This window comes from Chaetodon auriga, chromosome 22 (genome assembly GCF_051107435.1).
Source record: "Chaetodon auriga isolate fChaAug3 chromosome 22, fChaAug3.hap1, whole genome shotgun sequence".
NCBI classification, from domain to species: Eukaryota; Metazoa; Chordata; class Actinopteri; order Chaetodontiformes; family Chaetodontidae; genus Chaetodon; species Chaetodon auriga.
In genome coordinates this window covers 14,044,035-14,057,695 of record NC_135095.1, presented here as the reverse complement: position 1 = coordinate 14,057,695, position 13,661 = coordinate 14,044,035, and the positions used below count along the sequence as shown (strand labels likewise).

The 13,661-nt window shown below is 45.3% G+C and overlaps 1 protein-coding gene across 1 annotated transcript in view; it reads right to left on the bottom strand.

The window, feature by feature from the left end:
* apaf1 (apoptotic peptidase activating factor 1) overlaps positions 1-13,661 on the bottom strand; it is a 41,724-nt gene that overhangs the window by 19,753 nt on the left and 8,310 nt on the right. Inside the window, exons 18-25 of the mRNA XM_076722564.1 lie at positions 13,478-13,606; positions 13,145-13,270; positions 11,837-11,956; positions 11,537-11,662; positions 5,998-6,123; positions 3,964-4,095; positions 3,421-3,546; positions 1,566-1,691 (exon numbers count right to left, since the gene is read on the bottom strand). Of these exons, the coding sequence (XP_076578679.1) occupies positions 1,566-1,691; positions 3,421-3,546; positions 3,964-4,095; positions 5,998-6,123; positions 11,537-11,662; positions 11,837-11,956; positions 13,145-13,270; positions 13,478-13,606 (1,011 nt within the window). The remainder of the gene's footprint in view (positions 1-1,565; positions 1,692-3,420; positions 3,547-3,963; positions 4,096-5,997; positions 6,124-11,536; positions 11,663-11,836; positions 11,957-13,144; positions 13,271-13,477; positions 13,607-13,661) is intronic.

The following is a 13,661-nucleotide window of genomic DNA, read 5'->3' as shown; positions in this document are numbered from 1 at the left end:
CAACTGAACAAACACCATCTGTGTGTGAAGGTCGTGGGATGAAGCTGAAAACGTGTCAACCTTGTCAAGATGAACCTTCAAGCTCAATAAAATGGAAAACACGGCGGAAAATGAAAAGATTTGCACAGATGCACGGTGCAAATCTACATGAGAAACTACCCACAATGCACCACGTGTGTACTGAAATGATGGCTTGTGATTCTATTGCCGCCAGTTCACCACATCATGTCGATTGCAGCTGTTATGCAACTGTTCACATTTGACAATGACACATCACACGTACAGCTATATTTAACACTTGGCGTGCTTTTGTGCAGAATGACTCACATTTGTTTCCATAGAAACAGGGGTGAGATTTCAGTGTGCTTTATGTAATTGGATCTGATGGATTCGCCCATTCTTGGATAATGGAGCGGTTCAGCTCAGAGGCCACCAGAGGGCATTAACCCCTTGTTGGCCGGCGCGACGCTGCCGTTCGTGGCTGCAGGCTGAGCAGCGCTGGATGGCGTCTCCACATCTTCCTCTCTGCCTCTCTCACAGTCTAAACTTTCATTTACACATGTGAGTCTGTGTGTTTGTGTATGAGCGGTGCAGATGCCAAAGCCTTGGGGATCCAATTTGGCAGCCCGAGGCCTCTCCTTCACCTCCCACTGTCAGACATCTCCTCCTCTTCCCGGTCTCTTCATCCCAACTCCTCACACAACCTGCACCCTTCCTCCATCTCCTTGCTCCGTCATCTGAGATGGAGCCCTGCCTCCTTCCTTTCATCTCATCCCTCCTCTGCGCGCTGCAGCAATCATGATGCATTAGTAAGCACTTTATCTAAATGAGTGATGAGATGTAATTATGGGGGGATCTTAGGAATAAATGTTGACTGGTGTAATTGCGTTTTTTTGTGTGATGCACGGAAAATGAGATGGTTTAAGGCATTGTCATCACTTCTCATACCGGTACCATAACGCCACTTGGTGTATGGACACCCTGATGTGAGTATCTTGAGGCGGGAGGCTCAGCGGGAAGTCTTTCCTCACCTTTCATCTGCAGCCTCTGTACTTTATCTCCATCGTCCCTCCAATTTTCTCTTAACTACCTCATTCTCCTCATAACTCTAAGAAATGCTCTACTTCCCGCCTTCTCCACATCACCTTTTTGCATTTAGGTACTTTGCTGAGGTTGACAGCAGAACAAGCATAATGAGGCTGAATTCCTAACTCAGCACCCGATATTAAGAAAATAAGGGAAATAGATATAAGGATATTTCCCTTCTTGGCATTTTGAGAGCTTATTTTGTTTATTTATTGGACTTAAAAAGCTAAGAGAGCCTGTGAAACGTTGCAAATTTGCCACTCACATACATGCCTGAGTTATACTAAGAGACTACTAGCGGTATTAAGAGACAAGACAGGCCGCAGCTAGCTGGCTAGCATGCTAACCTCAGTAGAAATCACCGCAGCATAACACAAAGATATCTTTGAGATAACATCAGCAATGTTACGTCTTCAAAATTCTGTCCATATCTCACACATTGCACCTTTGAGAAAACCCTGAACGTTTTGAACACCCACCCGAATCTCTCCGTTGTCATCTCCGGTCGCGAGGCGTCTGCTGTCCCAGGAGAACCGGCAGCTTCGGACACAGTCTTGGTGGCCGCTCAGTGTGTGGACACAGTGCCAGGACTCACAGTGCCACAGCTAGGAGCAGAAAGCAATGCATCAGGAGGACTGAAAAGCAATCAGGTGAGTCAAAATGATGGCCAAAAACTGATTTTACACAGTCTGATTTGCAAAAATTTGCATGTACTGGATGCATTTACTTCGATGTCATATTGCAGAATGAAGTGAGTGCCTAACACTCACACATTCAACGTTTAGAGGAAGCCACCTGTTTCTGTCACACAGGTGAGATATACTGTAGATGAAATGTGACTATAAAAATCAACACAGAAGTTTTTACCAGAATAATAATTAGAGAAAAGTTTATTTCTGTTGCTCAAACCAATCATCACCCGTTAAAAGGTCTTATGAGGACACATAATGGTGCCAAACACAGAGCTAATGTTGTTACAGTGCTCCATCAGTAATGAGCGCTCTCTCACTCCTGTTTTCTCTGTCTCGCTTTGTTTGGATTTCCCTTCTTTACTCTCTGTCTCTCATCCATTTGTTCTCTTTCTCTTCCTCCCTGATCTCTCTTTCCTCCCACCTCTTCTCTCCGTGTTCCTTCCTTACCCCAGTCACATCCTGCGCCGCACAGAAAATAACACGGCTCATAATTAGACACTTCGTTTGGCAGCCGGCTGACTACGTCTGCACACAAAGTCCCATTCATCTGAAGGTCAGTAGAAGAAGTAGGAGAAAGAGGAAATGGAGGGACAGAAAGAGAGCGAATCCTCCTTTTTGTGGTTCTCGACAAACACTCATGGCCGAGCCTTTTGGTTTGACCTCTGGATAGACTGAGACTGGGGACTTGTGTTTGTGTGTTTTTGAGCTACCAAAGCCCCTACTCGGTCTGGAGAGCAAAGACTATGTGACTGGCTGCTCACCAGCCCCACAGCACACACACACACCTCAATTATCATCTTTGCCAAATCCATAAAACACACATTCTCTCTCACTACCATCCATTGATGGAAGCCAGGTTGGCTGCCGACCCAGTGGCTGTTCTCTACAGTAAGTGTCGACTAAATCCAAATTCCCGTGTGAAACTCGGTGGCGGTGGCTCGAGCTCAACTGCTTAAACAAATGCACGAGAGAGCGGCTGTGTATTGTGTCTAGTGCTGGACACACCAGTGTTGGACACACCAGTTGTCATCTGTGGTTGAATACTGGACAGAGACGTATGGTCTTTACGGTCTAGAAAAATGAGTGACACCAAGGGGGAGCCGGTGTCAAAGTGCGGTGCAGTGGCGTTCCCTTTCCTGTGGACAGCGAGCAGGAAAAGCGATGATTTTAGAGCTGCTTGCGGAAAAAGGTTACAACTGCATCTCCAGCCCACTGAGTCAGTCAAAGTCAGGCCAAAGTCGAGCGCAGTGGTGCCGGGAAACCGCAAACTGGCAAGAAGTACATCCAGACAGGGAGGTGGGTCAGTTGCGGGCCAGCCAGCCTGCCAGGCTGGTGGGTCGGCAGGTCCACGAGCTGCAGTCAGACTAAATGATCACTGGATGTGGGTGTAGGAGGACAGACTGACCTGCTCGGGGCCATCTGCCGCACGCTAATCTCTGAAGTCCCTCACCTCCCTTCCAGAGAAACTTCTAGCCTCAGATATCACCCACAGCAAAGCGTCCATGTGTATGTGCTGTAAGTAATGACTTCTGAAGGGGGTTTGAGGGAAGACGCTGATGTGTAATAGGTCACGTCGTTACTGGCAGCACAAACAGATATGTCTCATCCCATGTGTATGTGTGCGTGTGTGTATGTGTTGAACCTTAACAGTCTTGTCCGCAGAGGTGGTGGCGAAGAGGCATCCGTCTGGCGAGACATGACAGGACAGAATGGCTCCCCGATGAGCCTCGATGTCCTGCAGCTTCTTGCCACTTTCTAGGTCCCACATCTTGAAGTGAGCAAAAAAAAGAGAGAGGTTATTTCATATTTGATTTCAAGCTGCTGGTAACTGGACTGTGAGTCTGTAGTGTTGTGAATTTTTCGAGAAGGGACTTTAGGGGAGGGGCTCGCAGCGCTGCACGTTTCTCACCACCATTTTTAAAAGTCTGCACCTGGGAGCCAGTTTGTATTTTGCTCATTGTGCTTCAGCACATCAACACGGAGTTACAGAGGAGAGCATACGACAGACGGACCGACGATGAACTCCATCTGCTGTTTTACGGTCGTGGGTAAAAATTCTGTGTATAAACAGATGTCGTTCTTTCATGCGTCAGCGGATTAGTTCGCCTAATCTTTGCAGGTCATAGTTCCTGGGACTGAAACTGGGTGGAGACGCAGTTAAAGTGTGCGTGTGTTTGAGCTTCACCTTGACAGTGCCGTCGAAGGACCAGGACAGCAGTCTTGTGTCGGCCAGCGAGTCGGAGAGCAGCGAGAAGCATCTGACTTGTTCCTTGTGACCCTGCAGTACTTTACACTCCCCAGACTGCCACCTCCACACCTACAGGGGGCAACAGAGAGACAAGCAGGGGAGATGAATCTTTTAGCCACTAATCCATTTTAATTCAGCTTCCAATATCCACTCTTACTGACTCACAGACTTTGACGGGCGTTTCCTGATAAGTGAACTCAGCGGGTGCAAACTTTCCATGAATATGCAAGTCGGCACTTTCCTGGGAGAATTACCCACAATCCATAGCATTCCACTCTGAGCCTCACAGTCTGCTGGTCACTGAAATGCCTCAGTATGTGCAGGAAATATATGAAGTTTCCCTCATGCAGCATTTACAGCCCTTGCACCCTCTGTGACTCTGATAATGCTTGTGACATCGATTTAAGTCCGTGAGGGTTTAGTAGCTTAAAGCTCAGGCTGGACATTGCAGCTGGAATTGAAAAGTCAAACTCGTCTGTACTTCCAATGACAAAAAAAATGTTAAAGCAAGTTTGGGAAGGTACAAAAATCACTCCAATACAGTTTTCTTTTAAGAAGTTAACTTTGTAGGTGAGAGGTCGTCTCATAACTGTGTCCATTCTGACTGGATTCAGATTTGAAGCTGGGCCATATTAGTGTTTCCCAAATCTTTGCAGCCGAGGTCAGAATGGACACAAATTAAGAGAACAAAACCCAGCTTCAAAAACACCAGAATTTTCCTTTAAATGCACAAGACGGAGCCATGTCGCATCCACCAATCATCTGACGGGGGCCGATGGGAGGCAGCAGCGCCGCCTCAGTCGACGTCATAATTCATACAGAGATGTAATATTTCAGCAACTTTTAGAGCACACTGTACAACATCATCAATGGTAAGGTACGCAACAATATTTTGTTTGATTTTCTGTTTCTGATCTCACCTGATGCTCTGTATTTGCGTCTGGGGTTAAAACATGTGCACGTGTGTCTACAGAGTGCTTGTTTATGACAACGTGCAGGCAGGTAAAGGACCAGAGACAGGAGTTTAACTGAGGCCAAAGATGTGGGCAGGACAGACATCACACCTTTTCTCCTTCTGAAAAGAACCTGTCATTGGTCCAGAGGTTACAATCCTTCACCAGCTAACATCAGTGTCATTAAGTCTCTTTACATTCACTCTGCGTCTGCATTAACATCTAAATACACGCCACCGTTTCCAAGCGAGTGCATGTCAAACAGCATGAATTTGAATAGCTTGTGAATAAGTGGCGGATGGTCCGAGAATAGTGATGGGATCAGCAGCAGCCGCATGAATACGGAACGAGGTGCTGCGCTGTCGGAGAGGGAAGGAAGTACTGCAGTGGACAGGTCTGTCAGCAAAGAGAAAAAGATGAAGGAGAAGAAGAAGAAGAAGGAGAAGGAGGAGGAGGAGGAGGAGGAGATGAGAGGGGAGGAAAGGGGAAATGAGCAACAGAGCATGAACGGTGGGGGTTGACAGACCGTAACGCCCGAAATACACACTCATAGTCACACACAAACACAGATAGTTGCACACAGTAAACTCAAGAGCGGGAGGGAGATAAAGAGCTATCGAGAGCGGCATAGCCGAAGGCGAGGAGAGGGGGAAAGGAAGGAGAGGAGACAAAAGAGGGGGATGAAGAATGGAGAGGTGAAGAGGGCCGACAGAGATGCTGGTAGTGTGTAATAGGTAGGGGAAGGTGAAAGCACCGAGGAGACCTGGAACACTGAGGATGAGCGATTCAGCCGAGCAGGCAGTTTTAGTCAAGTTGAGGAATGGGGAAGAGGGGAGAAGAACAATCGATAGCAGAGAAGAAAAACGGGAGGCCGGATGTGAGAGGAGGTGAAAGAACATGCCATGAATTAGGCAAGAAGAGATGGTGGAGGATTAGGGAGATGGTGATGAATGGGAGAAAGACCAACAGGAGAACCAGGCAGGGAGAGAGGGAGGGGGAGCAGACAGGATTAGCCTACCCTTATGGTGGTGTCCTCGGAGGATGTGATAAGTGTTTGGCCGTTCTGGCTGAACTGGCAGTGCAGCACCGTCTTTGTGTGCCCCAGCAGAGTGGCTAAGAGCTTCCCAGAGGGCACCTCCAGCACCTGGAAGGAAGACACAAGCGTTATCACCACAAATGCTAATACAAAAACCCACAACAGCAACAAGACTAAGAGTCAACAGTCATGCTAGCAGCTCTAACCCTCAAGGTAACAATGCTAACATGCTGATATTTATCAGGTATATATTGTTTGCCACGTTAATCATCTTAGTTTAGTTTGTTAGCATGCTAGCATTTGCTAAATAGCATCAAACACAACGTGCAGCTGAGGTTGATAGGAATGTCATAAATTTTGCAGGTAGCTGGTAGAAATTTTGACCAATGATGGCCCGACACTGAAAGTCAAAGGCTCACTAAAGTTACTGCAATTCAGGAGGAAAAGTCAGAGGATCACCAAAAGTCAAGTCAGCCAACAGGTTAAAACATTTCACTAAAGGCAAAAAATGTAAATCTCATGTTGGTACAAGAGGAGAATCATTTTCACCCTCTGGGTGCTTTGAATGCTGTGCAAAATCTTCTAGTTGCTGAGATATTTCAGTCTGAACCAAAGACAGAAAGATAGACTGACGTTGGCTTCCATAGAGGATGTGTGGCTAAAAAGTACTGTATGACATGGTTATACTTGTGTGTAAAAATAGGACTTGGCCCAAAGAAATGATTTGAATACAGTGCACTGAGAGTTTTTACTGTACCAAGAAGTCACACGAGGATCACACCCAGAGACTAGAATATCTGTGCAAGCCTCAAATGATAGCTATGTCTGCCAAGATATACTCAGAGAGGAAAAGCGTCCCGGAAAGTTTACTCAAAATTTCTGAGAAAGAAAGTCCCGTTTTTTTTTAAGTGCCACTGCTGATGTGATGGTGCTAAGCACATCAAAAAGAAGGCAGACTCGTTGGGAAAAGTGGGGAGTTTTCAGCACGGCTGTTCGGTCCGGTGAAGACCACGGAGGGCTGCTGGGGCTCTGACAGCCCTGGAGAAATTAGTGGGGGAGTCAGAGAACAAAACAGCTTTGATGCTCAAAAGATCCAGCTGGAAGAAAAAAATCTGTCGTCATGAATTCTCACTTGGAGTAACTGCTGCTGCTGCATAAATCCCCGCTGTAATAAGCTCTTGAGATGGGAATCTTTCACAGAGCCGTCAAAGCTGGTTTTGAGAGAAATATGAGATTTTGTGAATGGCCTCAAAAGGTCAGCCGAATGGTTGCTAGTTAGACGGCCCAAAGACGTCCAAAAGACCTTCATGGGGTTCCAGGAAAATGTTTTGTCATACTGGTGGTGTGGCTCCACAGATGGTGGCCACTCAGACCGAAATATCTCGCCCGTTATTGGCTGGATTTCCATGGACATTCATGTTAGCCACTCGATGAATCTTAGTAACTTTGATTATCCCTTAACTTTTCATCTAGGGCTTATTGGAACTAAATGAGACTTCATTTATGTGAAAATACCTGTAAAATTATTTATATGACCATCAACTGCAGCTTAGTGCTAATTAGCAAACACTACAGTGCTAAATTTAGCTGGTGAACATGCAAACCATCATACCTGTTAAACATCAGCATGGTAGCATTTAGCTCAAAGCAAAGCCGTGCCTTTGTACAACAAAAAAAGCACTTTTGTAAAGAAGATTTATAACTAAAAACGACTTTTCTACTTCTCAATGACAGTACAAATTAGACTAATCAACATATTATGACATGAAACATGTGGATGGATTACAAATGCAATTATAAATCCTTCTGTGGCACTTCCATTATACTAATTATCCTCCAGGTAATTCTATCCAGCTGCATAGTAAATATTAAAATTCATCCTTTCTGCGAACTTTGCTAACCTCACAAACAAAAAAACTATAGATAATCATTCACTTATTCAACCTGATTTAAAAACAGGGAATGAAGCACAGAAACCTACGTGAAAATGCTTTGACCGCTGAGTTAATAAAGTTAAATCAAGAGCAGCATTATCGCCAGTCCAGATCAGCACCTGTAGTTCTGAAAGTCTAAAAGAAAGGCTCATAGCGCTTGAGATTTTAACCAGGCACTAAAATATTTACATCTCAGAGGAGGAGGTTGAAACGCCTGAGCAGAACAAGCCTCGGGGCACGCCGACCATGTTTGTCAAGCTCCACGGACTGAGACGCAACCTTCAAAGCCTGAGAGAGAACGCTTTGGAGAGCTTTACACGTCCTGCTCAAGGATTTCTGGGATGGTGCAGTCAGGAAAAGGCCTGAGGCTGTTTGGTAAAAAAAATAATAATAATAAACAAATATAAAAGCTGGCTAATGTAAAGAGGAAAGATGGAGAACACTTGTCTTAAATACCTTTACCAAGGGAGTAAATTAGTCGCCAAAAGAAATACTGATAAAAGTGGTGAAAATGGTCCAGATTAATAAGACCAGACATTATTGATGCGTACAGTATCAACAGAAAGATCCTCCCTGTAGTCAATGATCTGCCTCATTAAAAGCCATTTTTAAGTATACATACATACACACATGCAGTGCACTTGCTGTACTTGTGTGTGTTGTTTTGTGTGATTCTTAAAGAGACACACACACAGACGGACGTTACTCCTTCCCCACCAAACCTGCAGGCTGCCCTACAGCCAGCATCGACCCCCTGAAGGAGGTCAACAATCGTCGGATCCTGCGGCAAACTGTGCTCAGTACCTGACTGGCCTTCATCCCTGCTGCCTGGCACAGAACACACACACACACACACACACACACACACACACACACACACACACACAGCTGCGCTTCCTCCATCATCAGGAAACACACAGAAACTTTCCGTCCTTGCCAGCACATCGTACATGAAGTTAGATATTCTTGACATTAGAAGCGCAAAGCTGGTTTGTCTGACTGACGCTGAAGTTGATGCATCATTACCATTTTTTTCTCCAGTAAACTGCCTGTGAATAACTCCAAATGAGGGAAAAAGGGAACGAATGCCTTCCACTGCAGTGGTCACGGGCACCGGGAACACCTCCAGCAAACACGGGGGCTCCCTCTGGTGTTTGCTCCGGGTACTACAGCAGCAAAAGCTTCAAGGACCCAATTATGCTTAAAAACTTTAAAAATTACTTAAATCTGTTTGACTGTCACTGATAAAACACGAAATATAATTAATAAGCCTAAAGGACTGCTTGAACAAGAAGATATTATGCTAATACAGCACAGGAGGGCAGCAGAATGCTTACAGCATCAAATCATAGCGATCCAACTGTGGGTGAACTGTTGTGGGTAACAACAAGGCAATGACAGTAATTAGGTAACAAGGCGTCTTAAAAAGAAAAAAAGGTGATTCACTGAGCGATCTCCGTATTGACAGAATAACTGAGATGCTGCATAGGATCAGAATGAATCCTGTCAGAAGGTAATTTAACAGCTCTTTATGTTGCAGGAAGCCTCTGACGTCTGATCACCGGTCAGTAATAGGCTGGGTATCCTTTTTCAATACGACATGCATCACCTTTGAGCTGTGACAACAAAAGTACTGCAGTTCCAGACCCGACCAGCCGGTAATCGCCTGTTGGTAGCCAGTTATGTATTGGCATTGTTAGGCCTCTCTAACTCTGCATCGCTATTGGTTTAGACCTCTCAAAATGAGAGCGATGTACTAACTTCAAATACATCTTCATTGGCATTTTCTCCATTCTCTCTCAGAGTCAGATCACTAATCATCTGTGCATCTTTGAGTCCTTACACTGATCCTTTCCTCTCATATCTCTGGGGCCAAGAGAAGAGCTGTAATTAATATCATTAACCCCCGTATTCATGTTACTGTAGGACCCTCTAATTAATTACAGGTGCTCTCTGCTGTAGGGCGCTGGCCTGGCAGCAGCACGGATACGTCAGGGGACCGTGTGCACGTACGTGTTTTAATATAGGTCAGGAACTTTCTGGGACGTCCTCTACCGATGCGATATGTGCATGGCATGCAACAAACACACGCGCTCACACGCGAAAACACACACCTGCCACGACGCAGACGAGGAGCTCATTCTCTGCCCGCAAACAACAATTTATCATCAAGACGAAGAGCAGTGGAGCAAGGAGAGCCGGGGAAGTGACAGAACAAAAGGGGGACCGAGATAAACAAAAGAAAAGGGGGAATTAAAAAAAAAAAGTAGCGTGACAGAGATGTTAAATATGGAGATATAGAGCAGGAGTGCTGAGAATACAAATGACAGGTGAGAGGAGAAGCAGGGCAGTGAGGGGGCGGAGGGAGATGAAAGGTGTTTTGAGCTGACCTGACGTACAGCTGACAGGGCAGAGAAAAAGGGCGACAGCGCTAATGTCAGATCTCATGACTCAACATGGTCTGAACAGCACCTCCTACACAACACGGAGCAGAGGCATACACACAAAGACACATCCACGCACACACACACACACACAGGTACAAGAAAGCGAGAGTGTATTTTAAAAACGTCTGCTCGATTGTCTCTTTACAGACACAAAGTGCACGAATCGGGGACAGATGAAAGCTTGTATTTTCTCAAGCTGAGAGTGCCGTGTGGAAATGTGCAGCAAACGTGTGGAAATGTGCATTTTCATGTAAGGAATAGTTGGAAATTTTGGGGCGTGTGCTGATTTGCTTTCAGAGCTTTGAGGCGGTTAGCTTAGCATAAAGACTGAGAACAGGGGGAAACAGCTAGCCTGGCTCAATCGACAAGGATCCAGAGGGAATCACGAGATGTAGAATTTACATTTCTGGTTTTGTGTGGATTAAGCAAATTAATTCAAGGGTTCAATACAAGTTAATTAGTGGCTTAAGAGGTGCTGAAGGAGGATTTCAGCTGAGCAAATCTTCTGGCTGTAGCTTCCTATTTACTGCAGATATGAGGGTGGTATCGATCATCTCATCTAACTCTGAGCAACAAAGTGAACAAGCGCATTTCTCAAGACTCCTTGAAGGAATGTGATTCTGTGTAGCGACGGAATGAGGAAGGGCTGCAATTAAGGATTATTTTTATCAACAATTAATCTGTTGAATTTTTTAAGTGCTAAAATATATTAATCACAATTAGAGCTGAAGCCACGAGTCGAGTAATCCATTAACTGATCGACAGAAAATTAATCTGCGATTGTCTTGATAATCATTTGAGCCAAACGTTTGCAGCTTCCACTTAAAAAACAGCGTGAGGGTTTGCCATTTTTCTTGACCTTATATGATAATAAATTGAACGCCTTTGGGGTTCAGACTGTTAGTTGAACAAGACGAGCAATTTAAAGACATCACCGCTGGGAAAATGTGTTTTTCATTATTTTGAAGGCAAAGCAGGTTAATCAGTGATGAAAATAATGACACAAGCTTGTGGTTGGGTTTGAGCTAATATAATTCAATAATATACCAGTGTTAATATAGTCTAATAATAGTTCATATGTATTTACATATGCACAAAAACACCTGCAGTGTGTGCTGTAGGTCTGAATGGGTTTTCTACCTGCACAGTGCCGTCTTCCTGCCCCAGGACCACAGCAGGGGGCTCCCTGCACAGACACGTACACCGGATCCTGGACGACTTCACCTCCGACTGGAGCAGCACTGATCCTGTCCCGCCATCGCGAACCTGCGAGCACACGCACATTGACCTCTATGAGAACCTGACATATTCCCCTCAAGACCTGTCTGCACATGAATTCAACATTCAAAGGAAGCATTCACTCCAGCGTCACATTCCTGCCTCGACCAGCCCTTTCATCCACTCATCCAGCCTCCCCGCTTCGTTCTCCCTCCGGCTCACCTGCAGTCTGTTGCAGTTGTCTGCAGCTGACACCAGGATTTCTTCATCACTGAAGACAACATCAGAGTCTCGTTTCAGGCAGACGGCTGAGGAGGTGTGCACCTTCTTTGTCTCCCACAACTACAAGAAGACAAGACGGGAAACAGCTGGAGTAGAACATAATGGAAACTTCAAGCTTTCCTGATCTTGGGTGAGAAAACCTTGTTAGTTTACAAATAAGTTTATATAGTCAGCGATTTTGCTTATTAATCACTTGCCTTTTCATTGTCACGCCGCAGAGACAAACTGGGAATAACCTGTCTGTTGCGATAAATAAGTCATCAGTATCTGTCTCTTTCTTTTTTGTTTGGCACTTCAAACTGAATTTCCAGATGGTCTAACAGCTGAAAAACACACACTGGTAATGGAACGCCTAAGCAGCACAAGATGGTTTCCTATCCTCTGGAAGAACATTTACAGGGTCAGGTGGGACTTTTCTTCTTATGCATCAGAAATTGGTCCATCTAACCCACATTTTCTCCCAAATTATTTGCATTTTAGCTGCTCTGTCAAGGAAGGTTTCGGTCGCTGTCAGCGGTGGATGTAACCTCAGTGCAAACAAACTGTTTACGAAGTGTTCCTGAGCCCATGTAGTAATCTCCTTTATCCAATCACAAAGAGGTGAACCTTGCTCCATCCTCGCTCGTGAACGACTGGGCCTTTCCAGGATGGCCCTTTATTTATGCCTTTATTTATTCACATTTTTGTTTGGAAACTTGGTTTAAATAAAGAAAGTAAAGAAGTACAAGCAGAATTCTCCCCTGAAGCTTTAGCTCATGATTTAGATTCATGAGGCCCGTGTATTGACAGCATCCCATTTATCTGAATAAAAACCATGTCTGTAAAGCCATAAAGTCCATCCTAAAAGGCTAAACTGCAGAGATATTTTATATAATGTTTTGTTTTCAGGCTTTTTAGAGTAGATATTACTTTGTTTAAGGGAGCAATGAGTCAGGGTAAATCAGCTAACAGCTCATGTTTACATAACCTCACAGAGACAAAACCAAAAGCAAGTCAAGGCAAAAACTGCATAGAGTTCCAGTTCCAGTTAGTTCACTTCAGACTGTGGCCTAAAGCAATTATCATGCAGTGCTTTTACTGATACAAAATGAAGGTAGGTAAGGTCTCTGTGGCCAAAGCAACTTAGCAGCTGGTGGAGGGAAACAGCTGCAATAAATCGACTAGCGATGTTAGCATGACTTTGATTTTCGCCGTCACAACAGGTAATTGGTCAGACACAGCGCATCACACACGCCCGGTCGGTCTTACCCTGACGGTCTGGTCGTCGGAGCAGGAGAGCAGCTGTGAGCCGTCGGGAGAGAACTGGACACGCTGGACCCAACTCAGGTGACCGCTGCAGTCAGCAACCTTCTTATTGGCCTCCAAGTCCCACAGCTGGAACACAACCACACATGGACTGCTGTACACTCACCAGTATACTTAAGCACATTTTTAATTTTAGACACCCTCGGTCTCACATAGCACTTCAACAGGAAGTCAACACAGAAAATGGGTCAGAAGAGGGTGGCATGGCAGAGAAAGTTTGAGAACCACTGGACTGAATTTACAGTATGACTGCGTGTTTGTTAGCATGTACCATACCTCCACGGCGTAGTTTGAGAACGCGATGGCTAGCAGGTTATTGGTGGGGCAGGCGTGACAGTACTGCACCGTGCTCAGACGATTCGTCCGGATCTCCAACAACATGTCCGATGTCTCCACGTCAAACACCTGAGAAACAGCGACTACGAATGAGTCTACTCAGGGCACGACATGGCTTTTTCAC